Consider the following 26,290-nt stretch of genomic DNA (forward strand, 5'->3'; position numbering starts at 1 on the left):
TTTGCTTTTGAAAGTGGGTGAGGCATTGTTTACATTGATTTGGGGTGTTGTGATTTTATAGCCTGCAGAAAGACATTCTGGTCACTGTTTAATCACCAGCATGTTTGATTAGGCAAATTGACAGTCTATTAGAACAAATTGTTTCCTTAAATCTTCTGGATCCCTAAGGAGAAGAGCTTTCAGGAATACGGAATCCATGATGATTCCATTTTGTGGCTAATGTTCTTGAAATCTCAGACAGTCACCTACAATCTGGGCTAAAAGGAAGGCCTGATCTCCAGAGTGATCAGGGCTGGGTGTAGCTGAAGGCCTTTCCCCAGATATGTTTTCTCTGATGGAGCTTTTGTGGCTACACTGATACTGTGTGGCTCTGTCCTTGCCAGGAAGCCGAAGGAAACGGATGAATTTCAACAGCCCACACCTATCATGCTGCATACCTCCAACAGTCAGAGAAACCGCTCGGTCCCACGCCAAGGCTGCAAAGCAGCAGGATGAGAGCTAGAATTAGCGAAAAGAGAAAAGAGAGACGGAGAAGACAAAACCTAGGAAAGGGTAAAAGGTGACTATCTCTGGAGAAGCTTAAAGTCAGACGTTTGTTTTTTGGGGTTGGATCTGGGACTTTTATTCTGCCGGAACATTTCCACCACTTCCCTCACAAGAGTCTCTGTCCTGAAGCACCAGACCGAAGCAAATGCTTAACGAAGCGTGACGGGGAAAGGGCGTGCGACGGACTTGGGAAGCTGGTTGGAGTGAGGGGAGAAGAGAGAAGGATCAGGTTACAAGTTCGCACGTCCTCACAAAGCCATTTGGAAACAGGAGCTGGAGACATCAAATTCTGGTACCCACAGAAGGCCTCTCTAGCGTCCTCAGGGCTGGGCGCGCGTACTCAGGAGTGTTCCGGACGCTCGTTTTCAGCGTTTATGGCTTGATCTAAGCCCGAGTGAAGGCCGGTCAGGAAGGTCGTGGGGGCAGGGGGCTTAGTCAAGCTGAAGCTATAGACCGCGGGAACAAGGTTTAACGCAGGGCCCCTCCGGCCCCCAGCAGGTCCCTCCCGGGAACTAACTAGCAAGGGCCCAAGTCCAGCGGCCCGGCAGCGACTGAGCGCGCTCGGCGCCGGCTGAGCCCCACTCCAGCTCCTTACAGAGAAGCACGTTCCCTGCCCTCCCCCCGCCCCGCGAGGTTAACGCTTGGCGGCTCTGCCTTTGGATGCCAAGGCAGGCTCTGAACGTTTTCCAAATGGCCCACATCCCCCCTCGAGTGAGCTGTTGGCGCTTCTCCAGAACCTTCCTTAGCTCCCGGCTCCAACCCCTAAAATGAAAGATCTGCGCCCGAAAACGCGGGAGGGGAGAGGAGCATCTGAATGGGGAGCATTAAAACACTGGGAGATCGACTTTATTCTCCAAGAAAAAGTAACGAGGGGAAGAGAAACTGTGTGAACGTACTCGGAAATGCGAACCGAGCCCAACTCTCTCCCCAAGCTCATACAAACGACCCAAGACAAATCAGCCAACGCTCTCGGCGGCATTCCAAAAAGGGCCTCATGAATCAGAACGGGTTGCTAGCTTTCCTCCCTCCCTCTCGACCAGTGCTTCCCACAAGACTTCCACCACCCAAAGAAAACATGCCTGGCCTGGCGACCGCGGAGCAGGGGAACAGCGCCAGGGCCCCCTAGGTCGCCCGGGCGCTCCTGCTGTCAGGACCCTGGAGAGCTGCCACCGCGTCCCCTCCCACCCCCAGCGTACCCCGCCCGCGCGATCGGCTACGCGTCGGAGCCACTCGGCTCTGCCACTGTTACTTGTTGCTCCCCGCCCCTGGCTTCACTTTTCTTGGCAACCACCACGCTTCCTTTTCGCAAGCAGATTAAATTGTCCCTTTGTTTTGCTTGAGCGGAGTGTTTGGTTTGGTTGAGTTAGGGTCCAGTCTGTATCTACACTAAACGTTAGTGGAAAAACAGTCCTGAGAGCTTCTCAAAGCTCAGAGCCTGAGCAAGGCAGCTGGCCTTACAAGTCGCTAGCTCTTTACAAAGAATAAAAAGACTATCCCATGGTTAGCCATCAAGGGAGTTGCAAGGCTGAGTCTAGAACCTGGATTCCTGACATCTAAACTAATGCTTCCCTGCACTCTGCAAGAGAACGTTTTTACTCTCACACTCGCCGCTTGGGTCTCCTAAACAAGTGGAAGGTGGAAAGGTGAAAAGTCTATGTTCCCGAGAATAAGATGGACACGCGGGGTGTGGAAAGAGGCCTGCAGGATGTACCCTTGAAGTACGGATCCCAACATTGAGTTCTGGTCTTCTCCCCACCTTACCCAGCACAGTCAAAGTCAAATTAGTCTCTTTCTCCACTCAGCCGGGGGTGGGGCTCGGCTCCCTGAGTCACCTTCTGCCACCTATCCAAGTCGCCCTAGACACCTGTCTCAGTGGAGCCAAGTGCCCAGCGCCATGCCTCTTCAAGGAGGCACTTCGGGAGGAGGGAGAGGGCAGACAGCAAAGCGCAGAAGGAAAGAAGGAGAATCAGAGGAGGGAGGGAGAGCAAGAGTTGCAAAGGCGAACTAAAAAATTCTCATCCAAATTTTAAAGAACCAAGAGATGTGAGCGTTCTCGTCTATATAGTGCATCTCATACTTAAAGTGCATACGAATCCCCTGGTAATGTTAATGTCCAGATTCTGATTCAGTAGGTCGGGATGAAGCCTGAGAGTCTACACTTCTTACAAGCTCCCAGGTGTTACCGGAGCAGCTGGTCCACGGACCGTACTGTGTCAGAAAACCGGGGCGGGGGGGCACAAAAGAGTCTAACCAAAGGCCTTTCCTTACGGTTTCATCGGCCTTGTCTTGCATCCCCAAGTAAAAGGCCCATCTAAGCGCCAGTGTTCTTCAGTCTGTGGCTGGACACAAAAGTAATGGTGTGCTGGTTTTCTCTCCCTCCCGGTTGCTGCCCTTCCCGCTTCTGCCTTCGCAGCTTCCAGGATCGCCCGCCGCCCCGAAGCTGCCTGGCCTCCTTTCTAGCTGGCTGTCTGGCATCGCGGGGCTCTTCGCTCACCGTCTGCGGCGACCCCCTCCAGAGTCTCCCCAGCGGCGTCTGGACTTCTCCCCTCTGCTCCCAGCCTTGCCTGCTGCCGGGATCTCGCGGGGACACGTGGAGCTGCCGGGCCGCCTCTCGTTCCTGCTTGGGGCAGCGCTGGCACTGCCCGGCCGATCCCCAGGCCCCCCTGCCCACTGCGTAGCAGAGCCCCGGGAAGAGGACGCCCGCACCCGGCAAAGCTCGCCAGTGCCGGTGAATTCGGTGGTCTCCACCACGCCCCCACTCCCTACCTTACCCCGCCTGACTGGGAGCCGCCTCTCCCGCTCCTTCCTAACCCGGGCTGACATCCCTCCATCCCGAGGGCAGGGCCCAGCGCCGAGGAGGAAAGGGGGCCGGCCCCGCCCCCTCCCCAGGAAGGCTCTGGAAGCAACTTTTTCCTGGGTCTTTTCCTCCCAGGGTCAATCGAAGCGGGCTGTAGCCCTCGCCCTGCCCAAAGCTGCTTCGCCAACTCTCGTTCTCCGCAAGCCGCCCTCCGTGCCCCCTGGGACGCGCCTCCGCCCTTCCTGCGCTCCCACTCCCCGGGCGGCGGCCACGGGCTTGCAAGGCAGGGGAGGAAATGACGTGCTGTTATTTTTGTGTCAGGTCAGCTTCCACCTTCAGGCTGGCCTTCAGAGCTCGGGTGCACGGCCTCGGGGCGCGGCTGTGTCTCACTCCCGAGGGTACCCGCGGGCTACGGGGACCCGCGGCGCTTCGGACCCTCAGAGCTGGGCGGCAGGCTTCTCTGCCACCCCCGACCCTCTTGTAGCTCTCTCCCCCTGGACTCGGGGTCCCTGGAGAAGCGAAGAGAAAGGGCGGCTGTCGAGGGTCTCGAAGGGGTCTGGAGTCAGAGATTACTCCGAAGAGAGGGACCTACTCCCCAGAGGCGCTGCCTTCCTGGAAATTAAAAATATCCGGTCCACTGGCAGGACTCTCCCGGGGAGCGAGCACCCCCTCCGCACTGCGCCCCTCGCATCCGCACCGCCCTTGGCCTTCTGCATTCACAAGCCCCAGTTTGCAGTCCCGCACACTCGATCCTCCCTTCGGCCCTCGCGCGCCGAGGCAGTGGGTGACATTCGCCTGGCTCCGCGCCCACACTCTCGGTGCTTCCGACCCAGGGTCGGAGGAGGGCCGCTGTCAGGCGCGCGTTCCCTCACAGTAGAGAGTCCCCCAGCCCCGCCGCCGCCGAGCGCGCCCCGCCAGTGGGAGACGAGACCTAGGATTGCCAGGCGGGGGGGGTGGGAGGTGGAGGGCAAAGAGGAGGCAGACCAAGGGAGGGAGAAGGAGGCCGTGAGCCGGAGAAAAGGGAAAGCTGGGAGAGGAGTCGGCGGCGCTGCGAGGACAGAATTCTGCATTAGAATAAACTAAGGCGCGCTCCGGACGCATGCGCAAGGCCGACGGAGGTGATCCGGCCGGAGTGTCCCCTCCCGCGGGCTGGGCTGACTGCGGCGGCGGCGTGAGTACCTCGCTTCTCCTCTTTCCGGGACTGGTACGGAGAACACGGGCCTGGGAAGGTTCCGGGCCCGGCCGGCCGGGCGCGCGCCGCCCCTCTCCGCCGCAGCGAAGGGAGCAGGGTGCTGATCCGCGCCCCTCCGGTCGCCCAGCGCCCCCGCTTGTCAGTGCGGATTTTGGGGTGTGGGCTGAGGGTGTGTCCGTGTCTGGAGGGGTATAGAGCCACCGTGACCAGTTTCCACTGAGTCCGCTGGGAGCGTCGGCGCAGTTCAACCTCAATGGCCCACGGTGGGTAAGTGAGAGGGAACGCGGGAGCTTTGCGCTTAAAACCGAAAATGCACATTCACCGACCGAAGCCTCTTTCGGAAACCCAAGCGGTTGGAGACGCCGTCGTTCCCACTGGACGGGGAGAAGGCTGGGGCGCGAGGGGAGGGCGGGCGGAGCGTGGTGGGAAAGGAGAGAAAACCGCTCCTCGCCGGAGGAGGGTGACAGACCTGACGACTTGGAGGAGCAGGGGCGAGACGCGCCGAGCAGAGGGCGCCCGGACCCCAGGAACGGCTCGTGTCTCATCGGCTTCAGCCTTTACGCCTTTGCAGACAGAATGGAGAGAGCTGGCCCCCAGCCTTCGCCCGCCCCTAGGCGGCTCAGGTGCGGGCGCCGCAGGGTTCCTTTTTGAAGAAACCTGGCGCTAGACTCCTTCACACTCTCGGAGCTGCGCTCAGGAAGCTGGAGAGCAGGGCACCGAAAGAGAGAGGGAGAAGGTGCGGGACGCGGGCGGTGCCGAACCGAGGTGGGCGTGGGAGTCTGTGCGCGCTGCCCGCCTTCCCCCGGCCTGTGGGGAAAGGGGCAGGAGGGGACCTGTGGGGAGGTGGGCGGGCTAGGAACCAGGGCAGCGGGGGCGTCCCGAGACGCGAGCAGCGTTAGGGTCTGTGGGCGCGGCCCGCCCACCCTTCCCCCAATCTCTTGGGACCGGGACCGGCGAGGGACTGGGAGAAGCCGTCGGAAGCGCCACCCCCAGCCTCTGGGAGAGTGAGTGCGCGAGGGGCCGGGGCAGAGGCGCGCGCCGGGAGTGGGTGGGTCGCGAGCGGTCGGATCGCGAGCGGTCGGGACTTGCCAGCAACGTAGAAAACCCTGGAAGAACAGCGTGGAGGGTACGAACGCGCGGCAGGAGGGCTGGCGGGCGGCCTGGCCCGAGCGAACCCTAGACGGAGGAGCGCAGACTTGGGAGCTCGGAGAGCCGCTTCTGCCCGCGCGTCACCGGCGGTGGACAGAGTCGTGAAACAAACTTGGATACACAGTTTCAAGCCCGAAAGAGCAGAGCGCTAGAGGGGAAAATCTCTTCTCGCTTCCTTGCCTTTTCGGAATCCGTCAGAGACCAATCCGCTCTTTTTCGACCCCTACTCCCACCCGCAACCCCCGGCCGGTGCCTTAGGTGCAGGCTAGACTCCTCTCGCCCACCGAATCGCAGAAGCTGGCAGCCCCCACTGGGACTCCGAGTTGCCCCCGAAGTGTGGGGTGCATGGAGCTTCTGGATCAGTCTCCAGCCACACTCCTTGGGTCATGCCCCCTCTTCCAGGCCACAGGACGCCGGGCCCCGCGTAGCTTGGCTTCGTTTCACATCAAGTAAGTAGTTCTAGACTGTGCAATTGACTAAAATAAGGGTTTAAGTTCACGGAATTGCCACACTTCCTTCCCAAACTTGGCGAGGAGATTTTTAATGAAATTACTCCATCAGTATTTTTTTTGTCACAACCAAGATTTGCAATTCACTATTTTTGTTAAAATATTTTTTTGCTCACAATCTAGTTCTCTACTGGGCCTCATCCTGTTTATCTTTTGTTCATTTAAGTGACACCTTTTGTGTAAGCGTCGGTAACGCATATGAGAGACAGTCTTGCCTAATGGTTAAGAGTCCCAGGCTCTGGAACTGCCAGGGTTCAGATCCCAGCCTAGTTGTGTGACCTTTGTCGTGGTGCTTAACCTCTCTATGCCTTAGTTTTACTATCTGTAAAATGGAGGTAATAAAAGTACCTGCCTCACAGTGTGGAGTCTCTGGGTTGCTAACTGAAATGTTGGCGGTTCAGATCCACCCAGTGGCACCTTGGAAGAAAGTCCTGGCGATCCACTTCTGGAAAATTAACTATTGAACACCTGACACACATCAGGTTCTGCTCTGACACACATGGGGTCGTCATGAGTCAGAATCAACTCGCTGGCAACTGGTGTGGACCTCACAGGGTGGCTGCTAGTGTTCAATAAATTAATATAGTAGAGCTCTTACAACTGTGCCTGGCACATACAAAATAGAAGCACTTATTACTTTATTTCTTTACTGTTTTACTATATTGGTGCTAAATTGGCTATGTAGACTTCAAAACAAAAAAAGATCAGAAATAAATGTATGTATATTTCTGTATGCTATAAACAGTATGCATAATGAAGTAGATCATGTGCATAACCAGAATTAGAAAAGCAGTTAAATTTTTTCTATTCCAGTATCCAAATTTAATACAATGCATTTCTACACCTGAACCCTGTTTATTTCAAACAATTACATACAACACCCAAACAAAATTTTAAGAAAATTATCTCTAATCTTCAATCCAAAAGATTGCAGTTTGTGAAATATATATGCCTAGAAAATGCACCTTAACCAGTTGCCATGGCCACCCCATGTGTGCAGAGTAGAACTGCTTCATGCAGTTTTCAAAGCTGAGACCTTTCAGAAGCAGATGGACAGAGTTGTCTTCCTAGGTGCCTCCTGGTGGGTTGGAGCCACCAACCTTTCCATTGGTAGTCCAGCATGCTTAACTGTTTGTGCCACCAGCTAATTAGGGGCCAACACAAGGTTAGAATTAATGTCTTCTAACTCCTTCCCTAGGGTTCTTGCAGCCCACACTAATGATTTCCTGTTTCCTACAATCTGTGAACCTTTAATAAATAGGAAATGAAAAGGCATTGCATAAGGAACAATATGTAAATGTGTAATCTCCAACACAAAGAAAGACCATGCAGCACTGTAGTGACTTGCTGTTGTGGAGCAGCTTCGTGGGGTCCTTCACACTAGAAGACTTGACCACACGACTTGCCAAAGGCAAAGGAAGGTCACAGAACAAGCTGAAATTTAAGGTCCCACTGGAGTATGCGTTTTATTGAATATTCTGTCAATCGTTTGTAGCAGTGTTACATTAGAAATCACTTTTGAGCTTGTCTTAAATTCTTAAAATCTCCTGACTGGCTTTGAAGGTCTGTCTTATAAGAGAGCTTTTTAGAAAAGGCCTTCAAAGTCACATGGATGGAGATTTTAGTAGTCCAGATCTTGTGAACTCATAACAGGGAGAGAGAAAAAAAGCTTTTCTATTTGAATGTAATAGGCTGGCTACTGGTATTACTCCAGGCCCTTGATTATCGATTCCTAAAACTTGCTCTTTTTTCGTTTCTGCCTGTGGCTGTCAGACGACATTCACCTTCAACAGGGCCAGTGGGGGGACGTAGAGGTCCAGCCCTCACATGAATGGTTTAGGAATCATGTGGCAGAGCCTTTGCAGTGAGTATCTGGTGATTTATAGAAATGGTTTGTCTTCTAAGGAAGGCACTTCTAGGAACTGTGCCTGTCTCCTTAAAGAAGGAAGCCATGGTTCCGTGCATGAGCTTGATGTTCTACTTTTGACCTTGCATCTCAGAGATACCTGCCACATATCTTTAGACAAACTACAGGGCAGCAAGCAGGGAGTGACCTTCTAGCATGCTCCCAAGCCAGTTCAGCAGAACTCAGTTTTGAAATCACATGTGTTAAGTCAGATCCCAATAAGATTATAATGTAAAACACTGTCCAGTTGGGAATATTGTGAATTGGTTTTTAATGCGCCACCAGGTGAGTCACAATGGGAGCTTATATTCAAATAAGTAGTGTCAGTCAGCAAATAACAGGGTTCAGTCTGAGTCAGAGCTTAGCATTTAGTATAAGTGTGAGTCACTGACTACCAAGTGCCATAGAGATGGTCTCTGAATGTTACCTTGAGCAGCTCGCTCAAGAGTTTAGACAAGACTGCATGGGATGAATCAGTTCATCATACAATTGAGTGGGCTTTGTTCAAAGCCATTCACTATAAAGTTTGATATGACTGAGTGCTCAAGGTAATATTATGTGATTAGGAATTTATAGAATAAATTGCATTGATTCTAATCTATTCTATCTGATTAGATTCTCGATATTTGCATGGAGAATCATCCGTGAAATATGAATAATATGCTTTATTGCCCAGCACTGATATTTTACTTCAGCTATTTCAGTGATTATTAAGCTAGTTGACCTTTCTGATTTGGGAAGACTCAATTTTTAGTTATTAATTAATCTTTCTCTATGTCGTAAAATCCTTTTCAATTACATGTTAGCACGTGGATTTTAGATAAAGGAATCTCTGCAAAGTTACCCGGTAGTTTGACTGCTGCCCAGCAGTGAAGGAGAATGCCCTGTTCCCTGGTTGTCTTGGTTTGGGCCCTTGTCTCCTCTTCCAGCTAACTGAACGGAAGTTCAGTTGAATGGTAGTTCAAGAGCCAGAACGCAGACTTGTGGTGCTGCTGTAAAGCTAGCAACAGCCAATACTTCTAACACTTCTAGGGCTGCATGGTTAGAATCTGCAGAGGTTCCTTGATCTGTTCCACTTACGCACAAGCAGTATAAAGAATTATGCAGCTTTTTCCTTTTCCTACCCCCTCCCTCATAAATGACGTTCGTATCACAGGGTGGAGTGATAATGAGATTTTAAGGGGCTGGAATTCTTAATTTGTATAAAAGTCTTGTTGATAATTAGTGGCAAGAAGTTATTATCCTTGGATAATAAGTACATGCATATTTTTCTCTCTTCATCTCTGATGGCTCCAAGAGAATCCAGTGTGTGTGTTTCACCGTATGCCTTTATTGTGTTTCTACAAATACTCATTCCTAGTGATAGCCTGAACACTACGTAATACACCTCCTGCTATACATAAATACCTCTTTGCATTTAATGGAGACCATACACAAAGAGTTGAATTCTTCCTGACTTAATGTAAGTTATGGAAAATTCAAGTCACTGGGACTTTTTAATGTATCACACTGTTTAAAACTGAATCAAAGTTTCTATTTATGTTTGCTAGGCTTCAGTGAGGATCCTTTTGGTTTTGTGAGATTTGTGAGTGCTTTTAACTTTGTTTACTTGGGTTATAACTTCTAGTAAAGTGTACACCTCTTAAGTGTACAGCTCAATAAACTTTACAGAGGTACCCCCATGGAACCACTGTCTAGACCAGGGTTTCTCAACCTCAGCCCTAGTGACATTTTGGGTTGGATAATTCTCTGTTGTAGGTTGTTTAGCAGCATTCCTGACCTTTATCCACTAGATGCCACTAGCATATTCCCTCCAGTTGTGACAAACAATGATGTCAAATGTTCCCTGAGGTCAAAATTATCCCCAGTGAAGACCACTGCACTAGATCAAAATATAGAATATTTTCAACCCCCTATAAGGCGCCCTCTTACTTCCTCCCAGTCAGTACTCCCACAAAGATAACCACTTATATAACCTCACTGTGTATAAACTTTGCCTGCATTTGAACCTCATATAGAATTGTACAGCATATACTCTTTGCATTTGGTTCTTAAGCTCAGCATTATGTTTTTGAGATTCATTCATTTTTACAGCATGCATTGCTGTCTTTTAATGTTCCACAAGTCCTTTGTGCGAGTACACCACAGATTATTTAGCCATTACACTATTGAAGGACATTTGAGTTGTTTGCAGTTTAGGGCTATTATGAATGTATCTTTTGATGACCGTAAGTACTCATTTCTATTGGGTACATGCCCAGGAATGAAATTCCTGGGTAATAGGTTTAATATATGTTTAACTTTAGTAGATACTTCCAGTTTGTCAAACCATTTTTACACTTCCAAACCAATTTACACTCCTACCAGCAATGTGTGAGGGTTTCTATTGCTTCACAGTCTCACCAGCACTTGGTATTGTCTGTCCATTTAATTTTAATCATTCTGGTGGCTGTATAGGGGCGTATCATTGTGGTTTTACTAACGATGTTGGGTACCTTTTCATGTTTTTTGGCCATTTATATATCTTCTGTTGTAAAGTACTTCTGCATGTCTTTACCCTATTTTTCTATTGTGTTATCTATCTTTTAATTAGTGATTTGTAGGAGTTCTTTAGATATTCTAGATACAAGGGGTTGAAATGTATACGTGTGTGTCCATGTGTGTGTATTGCAAATACTTTCTCCTAGTCTGAGGTTTGCTTTTAAGTCTCATTCCATTGGCTTCCATAGTTTCTGTTGAAAATCATGCTTCTTTGAAGGTAACATGTTGTTGTTCTCTGGCTAATTAAAATTTTTTCTCTTTGTCTTTGGCTTGCCACGGTTTGAATATAATGTGCCTAGGTGTGGCTTTCTTTGTACTTATTCAGTTTTGGATTCACTGAGCTTCATGTATCTGTGGATTGATGTCTTTCATCAGCTTGGGAAAATTTTCACTCAGTATCTCTTCAGATATTGCTTCTGTCCTATTTTCTTTCTTTGAGTTTCTGGGACTGAAATCATGCATATGTTAGGCTTTTTTCCTTCTTTCACTCATGTTGCTTATTCTCTGCTCCATGTTGTCTTTTTTTCCTCTCTCTGTGCTTCAGTTTGAATACATTCTATTGATCTGTGTTTTAGTCTATTTAACCTATTTTTTGCTGTGCCAGTCTTATGTCAAACCATCCAGAGAGTTGTTAATTTCAGAAATTGTTTTGTTCCAGATATAGTATGTTCATTTGATTCTTTTTAATAAATTTAAATTCTCTGATGAAATTTCTCATCTTTTCATCAGTTTTGCCCACCTAATCTTTATCTACTAGATCCAATATTGGGATCATTTGTAGACCTTCATCTGTTGTTTGTTTTTTTAATTATTGGCCACATTTTACTGTCTCTTTGCATGTCTAGTAATTTTTATCATATGCCAGACAGACACTGTATATAAAGAAACTGTATAGATTATATCTTCCATCAGCAAAGAATCTTCCTTTTCTCTCTTTGGGTGTCAGGCTGATCACATCAATCCTAACAGGGATCGAACTGGGTTGGGGCTGGTTGCAATTTTAATAAGACTTTAGCTCCCTCTGGTTCTTTTGTGTTCCTCGGGTTTGTTTCTCCTGAATTTTGGATTGAAAGCCTGGTAGGTTTCTAACTTCTCAGTCTTTAAAGACTGAGGGAGACTCAGTCTGCCCTTCAGAGGTTCTGAGCTTTGCTGTCCACCCCATGTGCCCCTTGTGGCTTCTACACTTGGTAAATGCCTTGAGGAAACCAGACATGTGTTTGAGGAAGACCTTGTTACTGAAGTGGGACTTGTTCTCCTACATGACACTCTAGTGTCCCTTTACATCATTAGCCAATCCTCAGAGTCAGCAAATGCACTCAGAGAAGACAGCTGGTGGCAAATGGCTCACCAGGGAAGGGCTCTCCCTCTTGGAAATTCTATTAATTTGATCCTCTGTCTGCTGATACTCTCTCATGTCTTTAGAAATAAATATAATGTTAGCTACTTATCTGGCTTTTTTTATTTAGTTAGTTTATTTATGTAGTTGTTGCATAGAAACAGTGGTCTGCCTTGACCTAATACCATGTTTCTTAGAGGTTTTTTTTTATTAAATTTCTCTTTCTTCTTCCAATAGAATCTTTGGATTATATTTTTTAATCTCTCTATTGTATAATTGTTTCCAATAAATTCAGAAAATAAGTAATAAAAGTGTTGCCATTTACAAGTGTAAAATGTAATATATGTTGGAAGGAAAAGAAGTATGTTATAATCTTTGCAACTCTTTGTCCTTCAAATTGTAGTTATGTGATATGAAAAGCATGAGCATTGGAATGAAAGAGAAGGGGTTCCAGTTCTGACTTTGCTCACTAGTTTCATGGGCCTCTGGCTCCACAGATGTGTAGCAGGGTAATAATACTTTATAGTAATAAATGTAAAGCAGAGGGTTCATGAGAGTATTCAGGACATGACACCTGTTATTATTACTTTACTAATAGTTATCCATCATTATTTTAGGCTCCTGGATGTGGATGAGGAGCCCTAGTGGCACAGTGGTTAAAGTGCTTAGCTGCTAACCAAAAGGTCAGCAGTTCATACCCACCAGCAGCTCCCCAGGAGAAAGATGTGGCAGTCTGCTTCCATAAAGATTACAGCCTAGGAAACACTATGGGGCAGTTCTACTCTGTCCTCTAGAGTCGTTCTGAGTCGGAATCGACTCAGTGACAGTGGCAAGTAGGTAGGACATGGATAGTTTGATTTAAAATGTTTACATTTTGGCGTATTTCTATTTGGTAGAGATTCTAAAGTTCTGTCATTTGAACAAGGTTCTGAAGAAAGTTTTTTTTTTTTTAATATAAAAAGCCTGTTGTTCTTCTTAGTTGCAGTTGAGTCAGCGCCAACTTATGGCAACCTTAGGTATAACAGATCCTATGACTTAATATCTAAGAAAATATTACTGAGTGAGTTTGTGAGTTCATATTTGACCATATCTTTGTCTTTTATTAAAAAAAAAAAAAGCCTACTAAAATTTAAATAATTTACATAAATTTTAGTTGTAGAAGGGATTGTGTTCAAAGTAGTCTGCCCTCAGTAAAACCACATCTAACTACTTTGTATTATATCCAGTAGAGCTTGTTGTAAGCTGTTGGCAACAAGAACACAATATTAAGAAAGATTAGGAAAAAGCTGACAGTATTTTCTTGAAAGGACAACTGTCTGACCTTTGCAGAGGAGAGTCTGGGTAGAGAGCTGTGAGTTATTTTAGCTTTATCTACATGAATGATTTAAATATAGTTAATTTTCACATTCAATTTCTTGTAACTGAGCTGCTCTTTTATTTTGATTTCTGCATTTTTTTCTTAAAAAAAAAAAATACCGCTCCAATATATGGAGACAATTAGGTCTACTATAAAGTTCAGATGAAAATAGTAGTCCTGGAGGCAGTTCAGTGCTTCTGAAGCGAGCATGGACTCTCCTGGACCGTGTGGGGGCAACGCTTCATTCTGTGTCACTGAGGCTGCAAACAGAACCTCAGTCTACAGAGTTCTTACCTGTGATGAGTGGTCAGTTGGTTTCGCTGCTGTAATCTTCCTATTTGGCGAAGGACTGTACTCCTTACAATCTCTGGACAGAGTTAATTCAAGATTCAAGAGTTACGGAATCTAGTTATGCAACAGCCCAGAATTTATCAAATTCTCACTAGAGCTAAGTTTCTTCTAAAGCAAAGAAGTCACTTCTGGCCCCTTTCAATGACCTGTTAGGCTGGCTGTTCTTTGGTGCATGGAGTCCTAGTTAACAAAGACACCAGAGCATCATAACAAGACCACTAAAGAAGGGTGGATGAAAGAGGTACTGAAAAGGTAAAGTTATGTAAATCTAATAAACTGAACAACTCACCTTGGGCTTGTTATGCAAAGGTCATAAGGCAGACAAAAGACTTTATTTCCTTTCCTTATTTTTGAGTGGTCTGCTTTCAAAACGATGGAGGTATGAAAACTAGAAGTACTGATTTAGATAGAAAATATATTTAATATATCAAACTGTTCTGAGAATCAGGAGACTGCATAAACATAGTTCATATTTTTCATCAAGACTGGTCTGCTATAATTCCCTTTACCTATACCTATACGTGGGGGTTTTAGCCCTGGGTCTCTTCTTTCTATATAACTGCCTTGTGGCACTCACAAAAAGGTTACTGAGTAGCTACAGTCCAAAATGCATAACCACTAAATATTTTCAGTACTTTTGAAATTTCTTCCATTTTTGATCCATTTGGTCGACCTTCTTAGCTATTTAACACTCCAGGTCAAGGGGGGCTGGGCACCCAAAATTCAGTAGATATTTTGGTGTAAATTGTAGAAAACCAAAACCTTGAGGAGCAGAGACTCCCGCACACCATAGGAACTGCAGGCAGAAACGTTCCCCCAGCTCAGCCCACAGGGGCTACCCTGGGAACACTAAACGCAGTCTGGGACAAGGTAATGCCCTGGAGTTTCTATTAGCCTGTTGGAGTCAACAGCAGACCTGCTAGAAGAGGACCCCAGAGGCATGCTAATGGGCATCTAAAAATAACGCACAGCGATCTCATGGTGGCCGATGCACAGCTGTGGTGTGAGGATGAAGACGCTGCTGGGTGGTGCAGTGAGCCAGGCCTGGAGTTGAAAGATCTGACTCCAGTCTGAATTTGGGCTGATACTGATACGTTAGACAAGTCACACAACCTCTCTGAATCCGGGTTTCCTCACTGATCAAATGGGGATCTTGAGATCTACTCCACAGTTTCAAAAATTGAATATGAGTGAGGTGTGATCACAGTCACATTTGCTAGTATAGGCACAGGTGGTGGTGGAGTGGGAGATTGTGCATTGATTGGAACTTATTCATGGAGAAGGAGCTATGATGAAGAGTTTAGATTTTATTTTGAGTGTCATGGGTTGCTAGTGAAGGCCACAGGAGGGGACTAACAAGCTGGATTCTATTTTGAAAATATGACTCAGCTGCTGTGGGGGATCAAGGGGAGGATGTGCATTAGGGGGCTGTTGTAGCAGTGCAGGTCAGAGATCATGGTAACCTGGGCTAGAGAAGGGCATGGGCATGGAGAGAAGGTGCAGACCTGCCAGAGCAAAGTTATTTGCTGATGAATGAGGGTAGAAGAGGAATAGGGAGGCGTCAGGGCGACTCCTAGGATGTGTGTCGATGCAGCTCCATGTATGGATGTGAGAAGACTGGGGGAGAAGCAGAGGGGAGGGGAGTGAAACAAGAGTCCATTTTAGAGGTTAAAGTCTGAGGCATCCATGGGTGTCGAGTAGGCAGCTAGGCCTATGTGGTTTTGAAGCCTGGGCTAGACACAGAAATGTGAGGTGGTTAGAGTATTTCTATGTGGATGGCTATGCTATCACGGGCTAAATTATCGGGAAGTTGTGGTGGAAAGTTCTTTAGCGTAATCAATAGGCTATTATTACTCCGGAATCTACATCTCATTCTTTCAATTATCTGTAAACATCTGCTGAGTTTGTATATGTCTAGAACGGAGGTTGGCCACCTAAAGCCCATGGGCCAAATCCAGACCACTGCCTCTTTTTCTGTGGGCCACACACTAAGAATGGTTTTTACATTTTTTAATGGTTGGGGGGGAAATTAAAAGAAAAATAATGTTACATAACACCTGGAAATTTATGAATTTCAAATTTCACAGTGAATGGATAAGATTTTACTCGTTCATTTATGTTGTCTGTGACTGCTTTTGTGCTACAGTGACAGAGTTGGGTAGTTGGGACAGAGACCTCCTGGCCCACAACGCCTAAAGCATGTGCTGTCTGGTCGTTTACAAAAAAGTTTGCCAACCCCTAATCTGTAACATAGATGTAAATGTGGAATATTACTAAGTTTTTGTAGGAAACTGTCTATATGGAAGTAAATATGAAGTTCACAGACTTTCAGTGAATAAAGTTATTTATTAAACTCTCTTTTACAGAAATAGTGTACTCACAAGAAAACAGTTTTTTTCAAAAGGCAAAAAATCCAATTAAAGAGAACCTCCTATGAGAAATAAAATCAAAGCACCTAATTTAAGGTTCCTTTTGGGATCCACCAATTCAACATTTTCATACTAACTGGAAAATGTTTTGCTTAATTGCAGTTAGTAAGCCCCAAAATTAATAATAAAGAAGCCCTGCTGCCATCGAGTTGATTCTGACTCATAGTGACCCTATAGGACAGAGTAAAACTGCCCCATAGGGTTTTCAGGAAGCAGCTGGTGGATTTGAACTGCCGACCTTTTGGTTCAAAGCCAAGCTCTTAACTACAGTGCCAGTAGGATCACAGGGAAATGACTGTATGCACAAAGATTTGTGTATAAGAGAGCCCAGTTGCTAGAGGCTTTCAGAGATTCAAATTCCTTATAACCCAAAAGCTTTAAATGGGATAGGAGCTCACCATTTCATATCTTTTACAATAGGTTCATCATCACAGGATGAAAAATTCTAACTAATAATGTACATAAGGCAAAATGTGAGGAGCCAGTGCTACTAAGGGGTCATGGAGAATTTTCTATGAGGAAAAGCATAGTTTGTGAAATAGAAATGTATAGGGTAAGGTTGCCCAGACAGACCCATAAGGAGTGGAGAAGGCTAGTTAGTTGTGAACACACCCCTTTGTACATTTTTATCATCCTTAGTTTGTATGTAGATTAGCATATCTCAACCTAACTGTCCCCTAGCCTAAATCTCATCTGTTGTAATTGATGGAGAAGAAGCTCTTCAACCAACAGATATTCACCCAGGCCTAATGTCAGTGAGGTTCGTGCCCAGCACAGCAGACTGACACAGAACAGGAGGGGGCTTCCTGTGACACTGAGTGAGTCCTTACTCTTACCTGTGGTCAAACAAGAATGACTTATCCATAAAATTTCCCCTAGTTTCAGCTAATAATTTAGGGGCAATAATAGGAAGCTTAGGTAATTACATGTTTTACTCCTTAAAAACAGTTAAAGTAAAAATGAATGTTACTTTTATTCATTTATTTTAAAGCAAAAAGAAAGTTTTATTTGGCATATATTCAAAAAGGTAAAAGTGGGAAACGACAACCATGCTGCCAGAGCCATGTCTGCTGGAGTCCAAGGAAATATCGCAGAACAGACAAAAGTGGGAAAACGGACAAGCATGCTGTTAGAGCCATGTCTGTCCAAGTCCAAAGAATATTACAGAATAGGGAAGAATGAGAAAATAGACAAGCGTACTGCCATAGCCATGTCTGCCAGAGTCCGAAGAATATTACAGAATAGGCAAGAATGGGAAAACGGACAAGCATGCTGCCACGCTATGTCTGCCTGAGTCCCATGAATGTTACTTTTCAAAAACATAGTAAGCACACTTAAAATATAATATCCACATAATAACAACAACACCATTATGCTAACAATATTCAGTTAGTATCACCTTATGTCCAACCATATTCCAGTGATGTCTCTTTACTCCAGACAGGTCCCTCCATCCTACTCTTCCATTTCCATGCACTAACTTGTGGAGGAAACTGGATTCATGACCCCGTGGATTGTCCCACTTCATGAAATTCTTTGGTACTTCCTCATGGTGTTAACTTGTCCTCTATTCCCTAAAGTCCTGTAAACGTTAGATCCAACGGCTCAAACAGAGTCAGGTCCAGCGATTTAGCAGGAATACTTTGTGGGTGGTGCTGGCACATCTGCTGCACCCATCATAGGCCCCTGGGAGCTGGGTGATTGTCTCACATGTAGCTACGCTAAGAGCAGTGTCTTACAAATCCTTCTGAATGCCCACTGTGTCAACTCAGTTTAACATCTGTGGAGTGGCTAATTGATACAGTGTATGTCTGGGCCTGCATGATGCAAAGATAGCAGGTTCTCCTCTCATCACCACCACCCATCTATCAGTGTGTCATACTGTGGTGGCTTGTGTGCTGCTATGATGCTGGAAGCTATGCCACCAGTATTTCAAATACCAGCAGGGTCACCCATAGTGAACAGGTTTCAGCAGAGCTTCCAGACAAAGACAGATTAGGAAGAAAGGCGTGGTGATCTACTTCTAAAAAGTAGCCAGTGAAAACCCTATGAATCACAACAGAGTATTATCCAATGTAGTGCTGGGAGATAAGCCCCCTAGGTTGGAAGGCACTACACAATAGCCGCAACAATGGACTTGAGAATACCAATGATGGTGCAGATAGTGCAGGATTGGAAAACATTTCATTCTGTTGTACACGGGGTCACTATGAGGTGGAGTTGACTCAACAGCAACTAACAACAGCAACACTGTCATTACCAGCCCATCTGCTTGGTTGATGGCGCAGTGGTGGAGAACTCGGCTGCTAACCAAAAGTTTGGCGGTTTGAATCCACCAGCCGCTCCTTGGAAACCCTATTGGGCAGTTCTAGTCTGTCCTGTAGGGTCACTATGAGTCAGAATCTACTCGACAGCAATGAGTTTGTTTGTTTTGCTGTTTGGTTGAAGGTCTTGACAGTGTCCACTCCCATTCTGAGCTCTGTCCTCAGGCAAGTTTGCTATGATGCAGCAGATGCCTACAGGGCTGGATGCTGTGCCCTCCCTTTGCACCACCAAGGGCTGCTGCTCTGCCTCTCCCCCTACCTGGAACTCCCCTGGCTTCTAGGAGCAATGATGATGTTGCATTCCCCTCTACATTGTACCTTTGGAGCTCTGTTCACCTCCAGAAATGCATCCAAGGTAGCAGGTGTCACCCAGACCCTTACCCTGGTGTTGAGGGGTTCTCGGAATGCGCCTAAAACTGTGTGGCCATCAAGCAGCATGGGCAGGCTTCATCCCTTTTCCCTTGGGAGGCTTTTTTTCCTTGTCTCACCACAGACCCAAGGAAGAAACTGGCTTTAAGCCTTTCAGTAGAAGTGTGAATTTGTAGCAGATTTAAACCCACATCACATTTCACTGCACAGTCTTGGGGTTATATTGAAAGCATGCATAATACACCATACTTTGGGGCTCTAGGTTTATTTAGATTTCAAACCAGAGATAGATATAACATATATGAGACTGACCACAGTGAGGGCTTGTGTGGCATTAATGGCACTTATTCATTGTCTTCTCTATTAAATAAAATCTGAAATGTAACTACTAAAGCTTTATGCATTTCTGTTTCTCTGGATGCAGTTGGGAATCTGCTTCGTGGTTGAATGTAGGAAAGGCTAAATATAATCACTCTCTAGGCCAAAGAGCACTAAAAGTGCTTTTACCCAGGGAAAGGGCTTGCATTCCTAATCTTTGTACTGACTTACTTCTGTACAGGAAACAATGGCAGGCTACAGAACATGACTGGCCTGTTCATTGAAATGTCCCACTGTCCAGGGAATGTTTTCATTGCACATTCTTTCAAACACACACTTGAAAATTTTTACTGAATGTTAGGAATTGCACGTTGTTCGTTCGATACTGCAGCGTTTCCTTCAGCAGTCTGGCTGTGTCCCTCTGCTAACTATGCCTAGTACTCCATGAAGCTGCCTGGATCTCTCCTCCCTCCTCACCACACAGCCTGCATCCCTTGTGTTTGTCTTTTGTATCCCTTTTTTCTTCCGTGGATATCTTTTCCTTTCTTTTCTGATGCTTTTGAACGTTAAGTCACAGAATCATAATTTTGTAGAACTTGGCCCACAGATGTCCAGAGCGAGCAGGTGATTTGTATAAAGAACAAAGTTAGTGTACAAGCGGTACCAGCACCCATCTCTCCTCTTCTTGTTGGCACTCTTTCCAGTCCACCATGTTGCCTTTAAAGTCAATTAAAATAACAGCACGTTGTTGTTGTTGTTCTTACGTGCTGTTGAATCAGTTCTGATTCATAGTGACCCTATGTACAACAGAATGAAACACTGCCCATTCCTGCACCATCCTTACAATCCTTGTTTATATTTGAGCCCATTGTTGCAGCCACTGTGTCAGTCCATCTCATTGAGGCTCTTCCTCTTTGTTGCTGACCCTCTATTTACCAAGCGTGGTGTCCTTCTCCAGGGACTGGTCCCTCCTGATAACATGTCTAAAGTACGTGAGACAAAGTCTTGCCATCCTTGCTTCTAAGGGAGGGGCATTGTTGCTGTACTTCTTCCAAGACAGATTTGTTTGTTCTTCTGGCAGTCCATAGTATACTCAATATTCTTCGCCAACACCACAATTCAAATGCATAGGTTCTTCTTCAGTCTTCCTTATTCATTTTCCAGCTTTCATGAGGCGATTGAAAATACCATGGCTTGGGTCAAGCACACCTTAGTCCTCAAGGTGGCATCTTTGCTTTTTAACACTTTAAAGAGGTCTTTTGTAGCAGATTTGCCCAATGCAATATGTTGTTTGAATTCTTGACTGCTGCTTCTATGGGCATTGATTGTGAATCCAAATAAAATGAAATCCTTGACAACTTCAATATTTTCTTCATTTATTGTGACGTTCCTTATTGGTCCAGTTGTGAGGATTTTTGTTTTCTTTATGTTGATGTGTAATCCATATTGAAGGATGTAGTTTTTTATCTTCCTCAGTAAGTGCTTCAAGTCCTCTTCAATTTCACCAAGCAAGGTTGTGTCATCTGCATAACGCAGGTTGTTAATGAGTCTTCTTCCAATCCTGATGACACATTCTTCTTCATATGGTCCAGCTTCTCAGATTATTTGCTCAGCATGCAGATTGAATACGTATGGTGATAGGATACAACCCTGACACTTTCCTGATTTTAAACCACACAGTATTCCCTTGTTCTGTTAGAATGACTGACTCTTGGTCAGGACTCCTCCAAATAAATCCTCTGCTCCCACTCAGTGTCCTTGCCTGGCCCCTCTGATTCCGGTGCCTCCAGGGATGCTCATCTCACAACCTGACTTCCTCCACTGGACTGTCTGGAGCCAAGAGTCTGTAATCAGCAAGACACTTGCTTCCTTCACAGGCTCTCCTCCTTACCTGTCTCCTCTAACTGAAATCTGGATATTTGAGTCACTGCTTCCCCCAAGGCCCTACTCATTGCAGACTTTTTCTGCTGAAGTTCCACCGCTTACTTTAGGGCTTAGAAGTAAGGTAAGTGTCTCTTTGCTCTCTGTTGCCACTTACAGAACATTTCTCCTCTTCTCCGTCACAATCCCCCTCTTCTGAAGTTCCTGTCCTCAGACTTCAGCACCCACTCCTGCTACTCTCAGCTGTCTTGCATGTGCTCACCTCTGGCACAACCCTCAGGTAGGAGACTCTCTTGCACGTGGGACTCCGGCTCCTCTCGACCGCCACTCCTGGCGTCACTCTTGATTTCTTCCACATTTGATCAGTGACCTGTGCAATACCTTAGCCTCCAGTTTCTTGGCTTCTCAGCTCCAGAAAACTATTCCTTGACCACATCTCAGTTCTCACTGACAGGATCATCCCCTAGAGCTGGCCATTCCCAAGCACACCTCCTCGGAAGCCTCCTCTTCATGCTCACTCATTTGAGTCCTTTCAGTCCTCTGGTCACTTTCCGTGACTGTGCTGCATCCTCCTTAGCCTCCTTGTTCACTGTACTGCCGTTCAGTGAACACCCCATGTCATTTTTTAAAATAGGCTTCATTTTTTTTAAAGCAGTTTTAAACTTAAAGAAAAATTACACAAAAATTACAGAGATTCCCCAAACTCTACCCTCCCCCCTGCACAGTTTCCCCTATTATTAACAGCCTGCATTCCTGTGGTACATTTGCTATAAATGATGAACCAACACTGATGAATTATTATTAATTAAAGTCCATAGTTCACATTAAGGCTTATTCTTTGTGTTGTACAATCCAGTGGGTTTTGGCAAATACCTAATGTCATGGGTCCACCATTACAATATCATACAGATTCATTTAACTGTATTAAAAATGCTCTGTGTTCCATCCCTCTTCCCCTTGAACTTCTGGCAACCACTGATCTTTTCACTGTCCCTACAGTTTTACCAAAAAGTCATGCAGTTGAATCACGATATGTAGACTTTTCAGACTGGCTTCCTACACTTAGCAATATGCATTTAAATTTCCTTCATGTATTTCGTAGCTTGATTGCACCTTTGTTTTCACTGCTGAATAATACTTCATCATGTGGATGTATGACAGTTTGTTTATCCATGCATCTATTGAAGGACATCTCGGTTGCTTCCAATTTTTGGCAGTTACGAGTAAAACTGTTCTAAACATTCATGTGTACTTTTTCATGTGGACATAGATTTTCATCTCATTTGGGTAAGTACCTAGGAACATGATTGCTGGATCATATGTTAAGCCTATGGTTAGCTTTTTAAGAAACTGCCAGAGTGTCTCCCAAAGTGGGTGCACCATTTTGCATTCCTGTGGTCCATCTCATTTGTATTTGCAGTTCTTCCTTCTTGGAGGTCCCACATTTTCATCTGCCCACCTCCTCGCCGTCATCAGGTCTCTCCTCTGCTGTAAGGGCGCCTGTCCTCAGCATGCTCCAGCGCATCTCCCATTCCACCACCTTCATAGCACTCACCAGACCCAACACTGACATGCTTAGTGGTTTTCACAGGTTTTGTCTCTTTCTCTGCTTAAACAGATGCTTCAGCATAGCTCACCCCTGTGCCTGGAGCTAGCAACATTTGCTGGCACCCGTGGCACTCAATAAACATTTGTAACCAGGAAGAGCCTTTGAAGGCCACCAAGAGGAATATTTTAACCTTTTTACTCTAGATTTATAACCCACCTTTCTTTATCTGATCCTCCTGATAAGTCATCAAATGCTTAGAATATTTTCAACATTTGCCAAACTGTGAAACTAAACCACTGGCAAAGATGTTAAGAAGACCCTGATTCTCACAGTGTCTGGATGACAAAATCCCAGGACACTGGGGAACCGAGAGTCCTTTGCAAGGCCATGATTGTACTCATTGGGACTCCAGATTTATATGAACAACTGTGCAGGATTTCAGAAATCCAATTTCTGCATGAAGTAGATGCTGTCTCTTTTAAAAAATACTTTTAAAAAATTCCTCCTCCATTATGCTTTCCAGTTCTTTGACGTGGGGTCAAAAACACTGAAAGGACAAGAGAAACAACATTCAGTAAGAGCAGAATCACAAAGGAACACAGAAATTTGGAGAGGGGAGGAACGCAGGTATATGGATTCTGTCGTGTGTGCAGTCAGAGCGGCGGACTACACAAGTCAGCTCCTTCAGCTTTTCCTCAGGAGTCGAAAGAGCCGGCAGGATACGGACACCTTGACAAACTGGAAAATCTCTTTTCTGTCCCTCGTCCACTGTCATGTCCCCTGCTACCTTTCCTGTTTTTATTTTTAGCTTTCTTTAAAATTATAACCTACAAATGCAAAGGTGCATGTATGATTTGATAGATTTTCACAAACTGAACACACCTGTGTAGCCAGCACCCAACTCATGCAACGGCATGTTACAAGCACCCCAAAGCCACCTCGTTAAGGGTCACCTCTATTCTCACTCGCAATAGCATTGAGTAGTTTTGCTGGGTTTTGTGTTTTATTTAAATAGAATCATACAGTATATATTGTTTTGTGTCTGATTTCTTTCACTCGGTATTGCTGCTGAGATTCATCCATGTGTTGAGGTAGATATAGATCATCCATTCTCATTGCTGAATAATATCCCATTACGTGAATACTCCAGAATTTATTTATCCATTGTACTGCTGATGAACATTCGAGTAGATTCCAGGTTCAGGCTGTTTTGAGTAGTTCATCCACCAAAACCCATTTGCCGTCTAGTCGATTCTGTCACTATGAGTCAGAATGAGTACATCTAGAACATCCCAATGCATGCTTTGGGTACAACCTTTTTGTGGAGTATTCGTGGAATGGCCAGTCACAGGATACAAGTGTGGTCAGCTGTAGTAGATTCTGCCAGTATTCCAGTGTGACGGTACCAATTTATACTTCTGTCAGCAATATAGGAGAGTTCTGGTTGTTCCATATCCTCGCCATCACTTGATATTTTCTTTATTTTAGCCTTTCTGCAGTGTGTGTCTGTGTGTGTGTGGTGTGTGAGAGAGTATAGTGTGTGTGTGTGTGCGTGCCGTTCCCTATGTTTTAATAGTTGCACTATCCAGTGTAATGGATCATTACACTAACTGTTAGGTTATGGATATTGCTGTGAAAATGAATAAAAAGATAAACTTTTAAACATAAGCATAAAATGACTGATTTTTATTTTTTCAGTGGAGGGGTCATGTAGTTCATACATTGGCAGTTAACTTTGTTATTTCCTCCAAATCCAAATGGACAGGTTAATTCATTAATCAATATTAATCATTGTGTTATTAATATGGTGTTATCAATACTGTATGTGCATGCAAGTATTAATATAAATGTATATTTCATTTGATACTTATAATGTTTTAGTGCCTACCATCTGCTAGGTCCTCTTCTATCATCAGGAAAAAAAAGCACTACACCAATGTTTTGATGTAGATTTCTTTTAAAAATATTTTGAATATGTTGAACTAATAGTGAAATTTCCAATAATTGTTGCAGGAAAAGAAGTTTTCAACAGTTGTTGCAGTTTAGAAATATGTATCGAATTTGACTAATCTGGAATGCTAAGTATATATTCTCAGATTTAATTCTGACCTCTTCTTGGATACATACGAGCTCCAACCACCAGCCACCTACCAGAGCTGGTGGGTCCCTGAGAGTTAGCGTCTAAGACATGGCAGAAAAGCAAACTGTGTTCCTGACTGCTGTCTGCTCTGGGTCTACCAGCTCTCTCACCTTGATGACCTAAGTGGACAACCAGAGATCCAGAGACCTCTCCCCATCCCCTTCATCAGAGCCTGAGCCAGAGCAGCCTGTTCTTCTCAGTCCTGTGGCCCAACCTTCTCAGCTCTCCAACATGAGAGGTACTTCCCAAGCAAAAACACCCCAGAGCCAGCTCCCTCCCTACCAAGTCTTACCCCTAAAATGCTGCTTTCAGAATGAGAAGTTAAAAAACAAGAAAACAAAATGGAGGCAAGGCATTTACAACTCTCTCCTGACTCCTACCAGAACTCTGCCCTTTTTCTCGGGATGAGTTATCTGAGGGGAGAGTGGAGGCAGAGTGGTTGCTATGGAGACGTCTGTCATCAGCCAGGCCAGAGATATCATGAGGGCCAAGGGCCATGGCACAGGTCGACCTGTAAGGAAGGCATCCTGGGGTTAGACTTGATTTGGTGTTATCACTAGGTAGAAGTGGGAGGAATTGAAGGTGACTTCAAGCTTTCTTGTACAACTGGATACGTAGTAATGCTATTTGCCAAGACAGAAAAAGCAAGACAATGGGTAGATTTGTCCAGGAAAATAATAAGTTTTAGATGTTAACTTTTCCATATTGCAAATATTTGTGCTGTTTTTTCCTATAATTTGCAACGATTGCTCAGAAACTCATTTTAGAGAGCCTACTACTGCACTACAAAGCTGACAGAAGTGCTCAGGCCAACAGTTAATGACCATCTCGCTTGTTCTTTAGAGATAGAAGTTTCCCTAAAGCAGCCCAGCAAACAACGACGTTGTTGTTAGGTGCTGTCGAGTCAATTCTGACTCATAGCAACCCTGTGTACAATGGAACGAAACACTGCCTGGTCCTGTGCCATCCTCACAGTCATTGGTATGTTTGAGACCATTGTTGCAGCCACTGTGTCAGTCCATCTCGTTGAGGGTCTTCCTCTTTTTCGCTGATCCTCTACTTTACCAAGCATGATGTCCTTCTCCAGGGACTGATCCCTCCTGATAACATGTCCAAAGTACATGAGACGTAGTCTTGCCATCCTTGTTTCTAAGGAGCATTCTAGCTGTACTTCTTCCAAGACAGATTTGTTCTTTCTGGCAGTCCATAGTATATTCAATGTTCTTCACCAACACCATAATTCAAAGGCATCAATTCTTCTTTAGTCTTCCTTATTCATTGTCCAGCTTTTCCATGCATATGAGGTGGTTGAAAATGCCATGGCTTGGGTCAGGCACACCTTAGTCCTCAAAGTGAAAACATCTTTGCTTTTTAACACTTTACAGAGGTCTTTTGCAGCAGATTTGCCCAATGTAATATGTCTAGTTTGATTTCTTGGCTGCTGCTTCCATGGCGTTAATTGTGGATCCAAGTAAAATGAAATCCTTGACAACTTCAGTATTTTCTCCATTTATCGTGATGTTGCTTACTGGTCCATTTGTGAGGATTTTTGTTTTATTTATGTTGAGGTGTAATCCATACTGAAGGCTGTAGTCT

The 26,290-nt window shown here is 45.4% G+C and overlaps 1 protein-coding gene across 3 annotated transcripts in view; it reads left to right on the forward strand.

The window, feature by feature from the left end:
* RGS20 (regulator of G protein signaling 20) overlaps positions 1-26,290 on the forward strand; it is a 137,300-nt gene that overhangs the window by 32,972 nt on the left and 78,038 nt on the right. Inside the window, exon 2 of one of the 3 annotated variants that reach the window (XM_004375609.2) lies at positions 2,937-3,274. The exons of 1 other annotated variant lie outside the window; for it this stretch is intronic. In XM_004375609.2, the coding sequence (XP_004375666.1) occupies positions 2,937-3,274 (338 nt within the window). The remainder of the gene's footprint in view (positions 1-2,936; positions 3,275-26,290) is intronic. One more of the 3 variants, XM_004375610.2, reaches the window with a different exon arrangement.

Source organism: Trichechus manatus, unplaced genomic scaffold (genome assembly GCF_000243295.1).
Source record: "Trichechus manatus latirostris isolate Lorelei unplaced genomic scaffold, TriManLat1.0 scaffold00038, whole genome shotgun sequence".
Taxonomy (NCBI): Eukaryota; Metazoa; Chordata; class Mammalia; order Sirenia; family Trichechidae; genus Trichechus; species Trichechus manatus.